This window comes from Rhinolophus sinicus, chromosome 14 (genome assembly GCF_057876585.1).
Source record: "Rhinolophus sinicus isolate RSI-liver-muscle chromosome 14, RSI-T2T, whole genome shotgun sequence".
Lineage (NCBI taxonomy): Eukaryota > Metazoa > Chordata > Mammalia > Chiroptera > Rhinolophidae > Rhinolophus > Rhinolophus sinicus.
In genome coordinates this window covers 79971288-79985318 of record NC_142514.1, presented here as the reverse complement: position 1 = coordinate 79985318, position 14031 = coordinate 79971288, and the positions used below count along the sequence as shown (strand labels likewise).

General features: G+C 44.3%; 2 protein-coding genes across 3 annotated transcripts in view; one reads left to right on the top strand and one right to left on the bottom strand.

The window, feature by feature from the left end:
- Positions 1 to 1635, top strand: part of GMPR (guanosine monophosphate reductase) — a 37066-nt gene extending 35431 nt beyond the window's left edge. Inside the window, exon 9 of the mRNA XM_019742970.3 lies at positions 1130 to 1635. Coding sequence (XP_019598529.2) covers positions 1130 to 1310 — 181 coding nt within the window. The 3' untranslated portion in view covers positions 1311 to 1635. The remainder of the gene's footprint in view (positions 1 to 1129) is intronic.
- Positions 1636 to 4636: 3001 nt separating this feature from the next.
- The window catches only part of ATXN1 (ataxin 1), a 376299-nt gene continuing 366904 nt past the window's right edge, over positions 4637 to 14031 (bottom strand). For both annotated transcript variants that reach the window (XM_088791372.1, XM_088791373.1), the window contains one exon: positions 4637 to 12324. In XM_088791372.1, the coding sequence (XP_088647498.1) occupies positions 11794 to 12324 (531 nt within the window). In that variant the 3' untranslated portion in view covers positions 4637 to 11793. The remainder of the gene's footprint in view (positions 12325 to 14031) is intronic.

The window sequence follows — 14031 nt, the reverse complement described above, 5'->3', positions numbered from 1 at the left end:
AGACCAGCTAGTGAAAGTTCCAGAATTTGGTTAATTGCTACAGTTTCCACATTGGCCCTTAGATGAGGGCTAGAGTTTCACATAGATTGGAGGTCTCCTTCTTGTGATGTCCCTCCAAAGGCAAGCCTGGACAGTATCTCTATTTTGTATAAAGGAGACCTGACATGTGGAGTCAAACAGTGTTACGTGGTGGCCTTATGAAGAGTGGGACAATGGCTCAGCAAGGACACTTAGATATTGGTCAATTTTGTGCCATATGCCAGACGTTCTGAATTGCTAAATGTTCCTCTGAAAAGGGGAAAGATGTGAACCACAGCCCTAGAGCCTCCAGTGCCAAGAAAGTCTGTAGTTCTACTCTGGTTCCACCTTTCTGGGACCCCCCATGCCCAGGACGATAGGTGTAGTGACGTGTGAGTGAAAGGAGTGTGCTGGGGGAACGTACCCAACACAGCCCCTCCCCCTGGAAAGACAGGCCGTTAGAGGGGCACATTATCTTCCTGTTGGAGGTTCCCACGTAACCTGGTAGGGTTTGAGTTGTTCATTTTTTGGTGTCCGCCTCCTCCTCTTGATTATCCCCTTTGAAGACAGCTCAGTGTCTGATCAGAGAGCTGGCATGCAGGAGGGTGAAGCTCCAGGCTTTTTTTGTTGTTGGTCGGGGAGGGCAAGCAGGAGAGGCGGTGGCAGGGGGTGTTCAAGAGGAAATCCGCCAGCTCTGTTCTCCTTTCCCTTTGGCGTTTGGGCTCTGGGTGAGTTGGAGCCTGGTGTACGGATTTTAAGGTGGAGTGGGTTTCTGTTAGGGGCAGAGTGGAGGCGGGTTGCTGAGAAGAAGGTCTTTGTGCAGGAGGGTATGGGCCTGCGGCTTCATCCGGTGTTACTGACAGGACTCCTTTCCCGGGTGCTCTGAGGAGCAGCAGTGAGGTCATGCATGTGGGTGGGAGCAACGTGTTCATCTGAGATGCTGGCACGATCCGCTTGGCATTTGGAGCAGTGTGGGCATGGGGTCATGGTGGCATCCCGCTACCTGAGTGCCCTGGGGCTGCTTAAGGTGCTAAAGCTTAGGGGAACAAGCTTGGCTGGGCTCTTAAGGAAAAAGAACCAGCTGAAAAGAAAAACTTCCTTTTTCTTCCAGAGCCTCTGAGGGCAAGACTGTGGAAGTGCCTTACAAAGGGGATGTAGAAAACACGATCCTGGATATTCTCGGGGGACTGCGGTCTACCTGTACCTATGTGGGGGCCGCCAAACTCAAAGAGCTTAGCAGGAGGACGACGTTCATCCGCGTGACCCAACAGCACAGCACCCTGTTCAGCTAACCTTGTGGATGAGGTGACGGTCCCGCTCATGGAAGCTTCCACACACAGCTGCTTTCCCATTTCCTTCCTTCTGTTACATCCAAGCTTCCGGCTGCTCCTGAATGGTGGAATGCTGCCTCCTCCTCTTCCTGCCACCTGGAGGCTTTGGGGCTCCCCCTAGTGCCTTTCGGGGGGACAGAAGCAGGGCACTGATAGGATCAGTTGTCAGAGCCCAGCTGCCCTGAACTCATAACCTCATTGTTAAAACTAACACTCTCACCTTTTTCTTTTCTTTTTTTTTAAAAAGAAAATGGTTTCACTTTAATATAATGCTGTTATCTTAAGACATGCTTGAGTGCTGGAGTTTGCATTTTCAGGAACCGAGTTGTTGAGGAAGCTGGGGCTTTTAGACCTTCTTCCCAGACGTGCTAGTGGTGAGCCCCTCTTGGCTCTGAGTCAAGGCACCTTCAGGGGGGAGGGGCAGGGAGGGGAGGATTGACTGGACAGGCCACAGTCAGAGTAACTGGCATCCACTTCCTCCAGCTTCTATTTAATGGAAAAGAACAAAAGCAAGTGGCTGGACCCACAACTTGAAAAATTGGTTTCCCCACAGATATAAGGTGTGGTGACGTGTTTTCACCATCTTTGTTACATGTGCCTTTTGGGAACAGGTCATCCATCTTTACCAGTTTGGTGCTCCTGGGAAGCAATCCTTATCCTGGTTTTTCACGTAGTTTTGTTTCCTCCATCTCTTCCCCTTCCCTTTTCAGTCCCATCTTGTCAGGCTGGCCTGTCTCTTAAAGAGATTATATATTATTTGGAAATTCCACAGGATGTTTTATTGAAAGGTTCTCCACCAAAAATTAGCAGGTATAGAGTCCCACTGAAAAAAACCCAGCAAAATCCTTGACCTGTAGCTTCCTCATGGCATTGGTTTAAAATAGGAGTTAGAACCGTTCCCTTGATACGGCGATTAATACTCTGACGGAAGGAGCACACGGTCCTCTGGGACAACCGTCAATCCATTGACTGGTAACCGTGGCGTTCTCTCGGAGAAAAGACCCATGGCTGTGGCAGAGGTCCTAAGCAGTCCACCGTGGCATTTGTTTAAACAGTGAACATGGATGGATAGATGACGGCTGGCTACTTTTGGAAGCATTACTTGAGTAATAGGACCGGAAAGTGTATGCAGGCCAGGATGTTTTTTCACTGTGTTTGCTTCTAAAGAAGGCTAAAGAAGCAGGCACAGGAGTACATTTTCTTTGAAAAGGCAAGTGATGGTCCTGGAGTCGGGAAGGACCACACGGTCCTACTGGATGAGGGCGAATTAATTGTCTAATGTTCATGGTGACTGACAGCATGTGACGACTCCAACCGAATCATCCCGTTCCGGGAAAGCAGAGGTCCACTTCCGGTGTTACAGGAAATACATTTACACATTCAGCAACTTGAACTCTGTTGTAACACCTTGCCCCCCAAATCCATTAAGAGTAATTCTTGTAGGAACATGAATGGCTACACCTTTGCCATATGAGGGTCAAGAGGATGCTTAACACAGAGCAAGATGTGCTGGAGGCACCCCACCTTTTCTGTTTGCTGCCTGAGTGAGGGGCGGGCCCATGCTGTCCTGTGGAAGATGTGTTGGACACTCAAGCCCTTACGTTTGTTAGTTTTATGAGTTTCTTTATTGCAAAATGAGGCAGAGAGGTGAAAGGAAGGAGGACCTAAAGAAATCCATTTAAAATGGACCAGCAGCCGTGGTCAGTAGTAAGGGACTGACCAGTGTCCCCTCTCAGGCGGGGCTCCTGTGCTACACCCAGAGTGTTCAGGGAAGGGGCAGCCCAGTATGGGCCCTTTGGGGCCTCTCTCTGCAGTGATGTGTGCTTGTTTTCTGTCGTGTGCAAAGACTTTGCACACTAGCTCTTTGTTTCCACAAACCGGAAGGCAGGTCCCTCGCCCATCCAGTTTTTAGGGAAGTGAAAAGTGAGTTACTGAAAAAGCCACAAACTCGTCAGGATCATTTTGAAGCAGAGGCTTCCCAAACAGCAGCACTTCTAAGGCTCCATCACCCCTTGTCCGTAGCCAGTTCACCTCTGCCTCCGATTGGAATGGGGCTGGGGGAGCTCGCACCAGAGCAGCTCTCAGACCAGGTGTCATCCGGGACACACAGATAGCTGCCCATTTGCAGGCCATCCAGGGAAGCAGTGGGTGGGCGGGGAGGGAGGGAGAGCCTGGGAACCAGATGCCATTCACCTTGCAGCTCCTGCTGTGCTCTTAATGGTTTCAAAGCCCGCCTCACTGCAGCAAGTGAAGCAAAGGTTTTTCCCCTTAATCAATGTTTAGTTCAGGTGAAGTCTCACAGCCATTGGACCCCAAACTTGTCAGAACCATTAGCATCTAATGCTAAAACAAGACAAGGAAGGCAGTGATTCAGACTGCTGCCCCACACTTGCCCCTGGCATGTAGCGTGTCCACCCAAACTGCTCTGGAGGAAGAGGGGACATGGGCAGCCCTTCCTGTCCAGGCTGCCAGGTCAGCGAGTCACCGCTGGTTAGGTGCATGTTCTATCACACACTGACATTCACAATGTGTCAAGGCCTCAGCTCATGAGTCCTGAGAGGAGAGTCCTGGTGAGATGTCCCCAAACACTTAACCAGGAAGACAGTAAAATGATAAGAGTTACCCTTTCCTCCCTCGGCTAATTGAATGTGGAGAGTTCTCTTCCACCTCTGCAGACCTTACAGCTGCAAGGATTTGCTAGCCACACGCGCAGGTGATGGCAGGGGAGGTCACTGAAAGTCACGGGTCCTTGAAGAATTACTTTCTGGGGCAACTGCTAAGCCCCATCTTTCTGAGATGGTACAGTGCAAAGCTGGGTGCAGTGTTTTTGAGACAACCAGGCCCCTCCGCCTGCTGAGTGACCCCGTGCTCGTTGAGTTTCTAACCGGCACCAACTACAGGAAACAGGAGTGAACTTTCTGCCTTCAGACCACTAATGTGTTTGCAGCAAAACTACTGAATGTATCGATAATACTCCATGAGCCCATGAAGCTGCCAAATGCTGTTGAGAAACATAGCTCTTGTAAGCAGCAGTGTTCAGATAGGAGACGTAAACAAACTGAATGAGGCAAGACATCCGATGTCGAAATGTGCCTTTTATCTCAGCACCTGATCATGACCTATCTTCCCCACCCCCACAGAAAAAATGAGTAGTAGTAAAGGCAATGCCTATGTCACCCCCCAAAACCTACCCAGTGATCACAGTGAGGGTAAAGAAGGAAGAATTCCCAGCATTTTCTCAGCCTCATCTTTCTTCAAGGACCTGACACAAGGCAAGGACAGACACATTTGCAATTGGCACTGTTATTTTATTAGTACGAGTATACTGAAACAATAAACTTGTACTGGTATACAGACAATTTATTTAAAACAATTTTGTTCAAATTTTGAATCAAACATTGTTTTATTATAATGAAATAATTTCTACCTAGAAAACCTGCAAGCACCATCAAAGAAAGGGACCATAAAATTCAATAAACAGACTCGAGTGTATCCTACAAATAGACACACCACGATTAGAAAATAGAATATGAATTCTTCCATTTTTTAATATTTGTTTTAAAAAAGCTAGTGCAAGTACAATATTTTACACTGGAATTACAGAGAGTGTGCACGCACATGGAAAAAAGTTCTCCTGTCACAATAAAAGCTCTTAACTATGTATGCACTTAATATTTTCTTTTCAATAAGGTGCAAAACATCACTCCTTCCCTCTTTCTCCTCTGTACTGGCCATGTCAGTCTGATAGCGCCCTCAATTCTGGTGTCTCTTTTCCCTTGGCCGGTGGGAGGCACACGCTTGGAAGTTTTGGTGGGTAATGATCTATTAAAACATCCATAGGTACGGATCTCAGAGATGGCTCTGGGGCCCGGATCCCACTAGCTAGAAATCAGGACTCTGTTTTAACTAAAGGCCACCATGAATACTAGCAGGGCTCTACTGAAACCTCCCTTCAGCTGACACTCATTTGGGTTTATAGGTGAGCAGTGATGGCTGGGGAGGAAGAAACCTCCACAAAAGGCCAAAAGGGCGGTATTCACAGAACCGAATGCACAGGTATCAAGTTTATTGTTCACTGACTAGAATTTACTCCACTCTTTGACCAGATAATAAGAGTAGTTGGTTCGTGTGAGAACCGGAGGAAACCTGCACATCTGACTTCTTGGTAACTGCTCTTAAAAGACAACGGCTCTAAGCTAGTGTCACCTCAGACCTGATTTTCCAGAGGACAGTATGTTATTTCAGCAAAGATTACTGTAAACAACGCTTCCAACGGAGGCCTTCAGACTGGCCATGGAAAAGGAGACAGGCTCATTGCCATCCAGACAGCAAATGAACAAACTAAAGGGAAAGAAAACTTGGGCGAAGTCTCCAATTATCTGCAGTGGAAGACTTGAATCCTTTCAGCCAAGAAAAGTTATGGAAATTCTTAGAGACTGTTATTGTATAGATACTACCTATTGGCCAAATGCACTTAATTTTAATACAGCTGAACCGTTTGTATGCAAGTCAAGAGGACGTGAAAAACCGAAGCCACTGTTCCCTCCCGCCATTGTACAGGTGAATGTCAGCTACCAGAAACATTGCATTTAACAGTAAGGGAGAAGCTGGAGAGTCTGGATTTAAGAATTGTTGGTGGGTTTGCTCAATAGCCCACAGCTGTCCAGTATCCGCTGGCTGGCTTGATTTTTGGACAGACTATAACGCTTCTGAGAAGTTGCCTCACATTTATTTTGGCCTCGATATTAAAGAAAAAATTAAAACTAAAGTAAAATGAGGCATTTCAATTGAAATCCATGTTTTACCCCCCATTTAAATGAGGTGTGTGTATGGGGGGGAAGAAGGCTGAACATATTTTTTTTTGTCTTCATAATGAGTCCTGTTTTATTGGTAGCTAGGATCCCTTGTTACAAACACTTCTTGTTCAGGATTATATTCTTTGGGTTTATTGGAACAGGAAGTGCTGAAAATGTCAAACATCATCTCTGAAGAAAAAGGAGTTGCAATGGCTTACGAGTTTAAACTAAGAAGGGAGCTCAGAGAAGTACTTTCAGCATAGGAATGAACAGTATTCTCAAATTGCAGAATACAGAGTTGCCCTTCCTCAGAAGAGGGCTCTATGTGACATAAACATAAAGGAAGCATAGGTATAGTTTAAGAGCCTTTTACGTAGTAATTCTTCCAGGCCATAACCATACAAATCTGATCATTTAGACATGACAAATTTCTATATACAAAAAGAAAAACAAAAAAAAAACACATGTAACTTTCAACCTTTATGCTTTTTCTTTTTTTACAAACAAGGTATGAAACTCATTGTTTCAACAGATCCATATCTTTCAAACACTGAATGAATCATTTCGACATTCATTTTTCTTTTGTGCAATTTTTAAAAACATTACCTGTACTCCTCAAAGTGAGTGCTTCAAAAAATTTTTTCTTCAGCTTCTCAAATTAGGTGTACATTTAAAAAAAAAAAAAAAGAAAAGAAAATCCCCACAAGGTCTAGTGCTACAAGAAAAGATCCTATCAGTAAGGTAACATATTTGAAGCGAGGTCATCTATGTAAGAAATCTCAGCTCCAGAGTAGAGGTGTGCAAATTGTTTGGAGTTTCCCTATCAACAAACACAACACTGTCCGTGGAAAAGAGAGGAAACCAACCCAACACAATAGCATATGCATGTGCTTTATAAAAAAGTATATTCTCTGTGTCTTTATTACTTGATGTTGTCTTAAAATTCTCTATTTCAGAAATTCTGGGTTGAAAACATAAACGTGGAAGCAAAGGCCTCCACTTAAAAAAACAAACAAACAAAAAACAATTCCCTTTTCTTTCATATCACCACCGAAGAAGCTGGATTGGGCCACGGAGACGGCTGGCCCTTTTTCACCTGGAATCATCACGGGTGACTGGGAAATAAGCGCAAAGGGTTTTAGGAGAGAACAGACCACAGTTTGTTGAGCTGCTTGCGGTTCATGAAACAGTAGCCATGACGACCAGCACAGCTCACAAAGCCTGGCCTTCTGTCCCAAGAGCTCTGCTTCTTCACCCAAATCTGAAATAGCATGGTATTAGTGTCTTCAATAGCATTTGAGATTTTTCATTCTATGAAAGAAATAGGTTTCCTTAGTAGTCACAGATGTTAAAGGGTATTGTCAATTGTTTCCTTAAGAAACAAACAAACAAATTCCAAAGCTACAACAACAAAAATAAATTTTGGCAACATATTTCAGTAAAGATCAAACTATGTGCAAAGAGTGGATTTTATGATTACTAGGAGCTACTGTTCATCGTGAACATGCAGCATTATATTGCAATCTATGCAGTATCTAAGGAGTAATCCACAAGACACAGGAAATCCAAACATTCCTTGAAGTTGTACAACCCTACTCCAGAGCAGTCAAAGTGCTGCTTCTGGACACATCAGTGTACCACACACACGCCAGCCCCATCCCTGAGTAAGAGGTGTGAAAGGTTCCGCAGAGTTCCTTGTAGGGGAGAAGGAAGATACTGCCACTTCCTGCTGGGGGAAAAAACCCAACACACTCACCTAACAAAAAACATATAGGGTTACAATTCAGAGTTAGAAGTGGGATCAACAACAACAGTTACAAAAAAGAAAAAAAAGAATCAAATCATCCCAAACCAAACTGGGCGAGTTGGGGAAAACAAAAAAATTGACCGACATAGAAAATGATCCTGAAAGTCCAAATGAAAATGCAATTTGGATTTCCATTTTAAAAGATTTGAGGTAAGTGGCACCCATCTCTTTATCTCCCTCTCCTGAATGTGGCCCAAACTGAAATAATTGTTAAGTTAAACATTCTAAGGAACAGTCATTTTATATATTTAGAAATCCCTATAAAGAGAGGTTCTTGTTTGTTGGTTTCTTCTTATTTTTTTCTTTTCACCCTGGCTAATTTCTTGGTGATTGTGTTCCATTGTAAACGCAAAAGGCCTGCTGTTATTAGTTTAAAAATGGAGAACAGGAAAGAGAGAACTAAAGACGGCTGTCAGTAAATATTGCAAAGTGGACATAGTACAGAGGCACATGGCTGATCCTCGTAAGCTGCAGGGCACCGAAGAATTTCTACGCCTGTCATTGTTAGGTTTGCTACCCAGGAATGGTGACCAAGGCTGCTCTGGGAACCTCAGGCTTGCCAATGACTGCAAACATGAGGAGGTTCCCTGTCCCCTGGATGTTCTTCCTATTTGAAGAGAAAGCTGCCACAGAGTGGTGACCAGTGTTTGCAGGTAGCCCTCTCCACAGCCACTGGCCGGCAAGCTTGGAGTGCATGCACTTCCTGCATGCACTTCCTTACCCAGGCCCAGAGGCACAGCTCAATGTCTCAAGGTCACAGACCTGAGGAGGGGCCTGCCCACTCGCAGAAAAGAGCATGGAAAATGGGTTGATCCTGGCTCTATTGCTCCAGAGTGTGCCTTAGAAATGACTCTGCCTCCTTCCTCTCCACACTCCACCTTCCCTATTCCTTGAGGTGATGGGGAACTGCAGCTCATCCCTTAGATCTCCTTTGCTTGCTCTTTCTGCTACATGGTGACAGACACCTGGGGCTCCTGCAGGCTCCCACCCAGCACTCAGAATCCACAGCAGCAGGGGGTAGCTTGCAGAGGGAGGCTCTCCCCTTCCTGGCTCGTTCCCTCCCGACGAGGAAAAAGCCGAAAGGGCACGAGTTTTAACTAGAGCACACCAATCAAACTCTATTGGCACGGAAAGTATTGCACATGCTGAAAAAGCAAGAGAATGAAATGGGACATTAGAAAGAACCAATTCTCTTAGAGTTCCTATACCTGAAATACAAGCACAAAAGTGATGATAATGTTCCTATTGCTCCAAACCATGTATGTTTTCCCATTTCAGAGTTGGTGTTAGTTCAATACGTGAAGGAAGCCAAAAGGTTGTGTGTGTTTTTCTGAGTCCACATGAGTGGCTGTCAGGAGCGGTACAAAGGAGGACACAGTTGACAGGGCAGCCCCATATTCCTCTTACCATCAAAGGTTATAAAACAACAACAAAACCTCATAACTGCACGTGCCCTGAGCAGAATATATGGAAGATTAAGCAAGTTCTCGGAACAGAAACGCTTACAAAAATACAGCACTAAATAAGCATTACGATTGCAAGAATGGGCCCACCCAGCTCTCTGCTAGCATGCTGAGAGGGTAATGAATTTCGAAGAAAGTAAAGGACCGGTTCTAGTTATGTTAAATCTATTCAAATGTTTTTGGTACATCCCAGAAAATGGTTTATAAAAATCATTAGTTCTGGTGAGAACTAAATGTGAAGGAATACTAACTAGGTAGCGAAAATGTGGGTTGACCTTAGAATTTCTTTTTAAATTTAGAAGTACTATTTTCAATGGTAAAAGAAGAATCAGTTTAAGCATTTTTTCAGACTAGTTGCAGCCATTCCAAGTAAGAATATTTAAAAATTTCTCCCTACTTATAAAACTTTTCTATTTTTTTCAAGCACTTTAAAATGCAAACCCAAAACCCACAAACAATATTTCAGATCTCTGGGAATGAAAGGTTTAAATTATGAAACACACTTTCTGGGTTTGTACCAAACATTAAATCTTGATTTGATTTCAGATGGAAAAAAAAAAAAAGTCATTCTGAAAACAATATTAATAACAACAGTAATAAAGTAATTTTTTTAAAAAACTTGCTCACATATATAAATGTCTTTATGGAAAACTCTCTCAATGAATCTGAAGAAAATTCTCAGAGTTGTCCTGCTAAGACCTGGTTTTTGTGACAGATGTGGTAGAAAGACCAAAATGAATTTTGAAAGGAACATAATCTTATAAAACGGCCTAGAATATAGGCAGGTTAGAAAGTAAATTTGCTACATTTATTGATGCTCGTTCAGTCCCCCAAACCTTTCCCACAATGTTATTGGATAAAAACTGCAGGAATATCACACAAATTATAAACTCAAGATGTGCAAATCGCAAGGTTCTTTAAAAGTTCATCTTAAAAAGAAAAACACTGGACAAAAATGAGTATTCTTTTTTTCCACCCCTTTTCTCTCAGTTTCTCTGCCAGCTCTGCATATGCCTTTAATTCTTTCTCAAACATCAAAGTGAAAAGTGCCCTTCTGTCAGGCTGTACTTGGTGGTCATTCATGGTCACATACTAGTTCATAATTCACATTCATCCTTTTAAACCACATTGAAACTTTCAATATCTTGAGGTGAGAAACTCTGCAGAGCTGAAATGTAGTTACAGTGTTGAAAAAAGAAAGCAACTTAGTTTTTTGTTTTTCTTCCCAAAGACTTTAAAGTGAGATACAGTACTTGTTGAATGATAGACCAAGATGCTTGGTAATAAAGTGTGAACAGCATTTTAAGTGCTTAGAGATAGTAATATATATGCTCATCTTCAAAATCTAATTCCTCACGTCACACTGGAATCTGAAAAAAGTGGCACCCGAGTTGTCCATAGTCATGAACTATAAACAGTACTAGAGTTAAAAGACAAAAAATTTGCAAACCCAATGTGAAGAGCTTCCGCTGCTCTCTGAAGGACAGTTTGTGTCTACTTCTTGGGAGCGAAGTCAATGCGATAACCTGATTGGTTTTCCTAACACTGCACAGAAACCAGAGTGGGTGTTCATTCTCCCACCCCACTGCCCACCACCCCCACGTGGAGTGATGCAAACAGAGGCTGCCCTGCCCCCCAGACACCCTGGAGACATCACTGCACTAGTGAAGCAGAAACGAAATCCCGCATGTGGCAGTTGCTCTTTAAAAAAAATCAGTGCAGTCAGGCCCCATAGGGGGAAATATATATCTATATGATTAAAAGTTGCTTTTATTGTAAAATATGTTGGAGGAAAAAAAATGTTCTTTTACACGGTTAGCTTTCCATCTGCTGTCTGATGCTTTTCTAGGATGCCCTGAAGCTGGGTTCCTGATATTTATTTTGCACGTGAGAACCTCCTGAGGACGTGTCTCTGGACCTCCAATGCTGTGCTGAGAGCAAGAGAGAGTGAGACAGAGGGAGGCAGAGAGAAAAAGACCCTCCCTCACTGCGGCACCCCTGAAGCCCTGCACGCACGCACCCCTGCAATTCCCTCCCCACAGAACTTTCTCATGAAACCAGCAGAAGTCAGCGCCCAGTGGATGCTTCTGTGCTGCAAGAAAAGGCAGGCACTCTGAAGCCACATTCATTTCCACCAGGATGCCTGGCGCCTGGACTGGCCCTGCTCTGGCCCCCCGCACACCCACTGACAGACACTCGTGGAAAAAAGCATATGCACCAGTCTCTTGCGCAACACCAGCTGTAACTCTAATGACAAAGTTATAACAGAAACCTAAAGGAAGAGGATAACATGTAAATACTGTGTTATTTAGTCTACAGTACAGTAATCTGGATACAAATGATAAGGGAGGGCCAAATTTCCTTTCCCCAAACTGCCTCTACTTGCCTACATTAGACCGGCCTTCAATGCAAATCTTAACCTCCTGAGGAATTAGAGAAGGCTTAGGAAGAGTCAAAGGTGGCTCGTCTTCTGACTTCTCCAGTTTGCGGGTCTCTGGCGCAGACCACCTCCTCTTCCTGGTTGTTGTGGGCTTGCTGGGTTCTGTTTTGGTGAGCAAGGGCGCGGCAGGCAATCCTAGTTTTTCTGGAAACTTCAGTTCGCCGTTCTCAGAGAGCATCTGGGCACTTCCCGGATTGATCCCGTTTTCCTGCTCAGCATACCTGTGTCTACTGCCCGTCAGGGTGTCGGTCTTTGAGTGCTTCAGCAGGACGCTGGCGGGATCCACGGGCTGGCCCTTTTTAACAGAGCCGTTCTTCAGGTTCTTGAGGGTCAGCGAGATGCAGACATCCCCAACGGAGAGTTTGGAACACGGCAAATCAAAGAGCTGGCTGGTTCTCTCTGGACAGCAGGATGACCAGCCCTGTCCAAACACAAAAAAAGGATACTCTACCAAAACCTCCACGCTGACCTGTGGGAACAGTGAGAGACAGAGGGAGGAAAAAGGAAGGAAACAAATGAAAACGTTTTATGTTGGTTTTATTTTACACATACACACATGTACGTCTAGCAGCTGAATGGAAACAGTTTAAGACTGAATTCCACAAACCTCCTCCACCAACACACACAAATGAGGCTTTTAATTTTCTGCTATACCTGTACTGATCATATACAGGTGTTAGGTGGAAGCCAGGGAAAAAACTGTCCAGTATAAAAGCCCATTCAGTATTCAAAATATCATTTTATTGACTGTTAGCTCTATAGCTGGTCTCCGTTAAAACAAGTCAATTGACCCCCAAGGATGACGGAACATCTGCTTAACGTTCAGTGCTGAGCAAGGCTCGGCAGGTGACTCAAGCCCACGATACAATCTTGTGCTTTCTTAGCGCATTGGACAAATGCTCTTCTCATGTATGAAAGGGCTAGTATGTATCGGAGTTAGACTGTATGTGAACTCCACGAGGCAGCCATTCGAGAGTATCACTGTATCCCTGGCCCCCAAAAGGGTACATGGTTGAAACTTAATATTTATTGGATAAATGAATGTGACTCTAGGAATTTAGGGGTAGCAGCATCAGTGGGGGCTGGAGAAAGCAGGGAGGGCTTTCCCAGGACCCTGAAGGATGGGCAGAATTTTGAGAGGTTTGAGGGGAGGACGCGGCTGGGAGAGGGTAAAATGGATATACAGAGCTCAAGAACTTGACCCACTTATAAGGTCCCGCCCCAGGTACTCAAATCAGTCTCTGCATGTTTGAAAAACAAATAATGAAAGCAGGTGAAGCCCAGTATCCTTACAATAGCTGCCATTTTCTCCATGTCACTACCGTGTTTCCCCCAAAATAAGACCTAACAGGAAAATAAGCCCTAGCATGATTTTTCAGGATGACATCCCCTGAACATAAGTCCTAATGTGTCCTTTGGAGCAAAAATTAATATAAGACCGGTCTTATTTTCAGGAAAACATGGTAGGTGCTGTGCACTGTGCTAAGGAAATAAATTGAACAAGACAGTTCTGGTCCCAAAGAAGAAGTTCACAATCAAGTGGGCCAAGAGGCACATGAATAATAACTGCCAATCAGTGTGGTGAGTGAGGTGCTAATACTTTGCACAGTATTAAGCTGGAGGAGGGGAGAGGAAAGGCATAGACCAGTTTGGAGAAGAGGTGAGTAAGGAAGTCTTCTTCAATGAGGATACGCTGTGCTGAGTTTTAAAAAATAATGGGGGTGGAGTAGAGGTAGGGTTGCAAGGAAAAGATGTTCCTGGAAGTAGGGATATGTGAATACGGCAAGAAGGGAACAATGTGTGCAGGGAATAGCAAACTGTCTGCTGAAAATCTTACTATTGCCATTAAATTAGGTTGAAATGCACTTGAAAGTTTAATAGTTTCATTTTCATAGAAATTTAATTTCTTCAACTTTATGCTATACAAGAAAAAAACAAAAACAATGAAGTAGCTTTAAAAAGTCAGTTTTCAATAACTTTTCTTTTTTTTCTCCCACCTTCTTCCGCCTTCCTCCCCACTCCGGTTCAAGCTGTTGTTTCTCAGTCTAGTTGTGTAGGACACAGCTCCCTGGCCCATGCTGGTATTATGAGCCCCCCTCCCCCCCCCCAGGCGATTGCCTGTCATTGGTCAGCCGCTCACGGCAGCCCAGCTCCAGGGAGAGCCGTTGTTCACAAT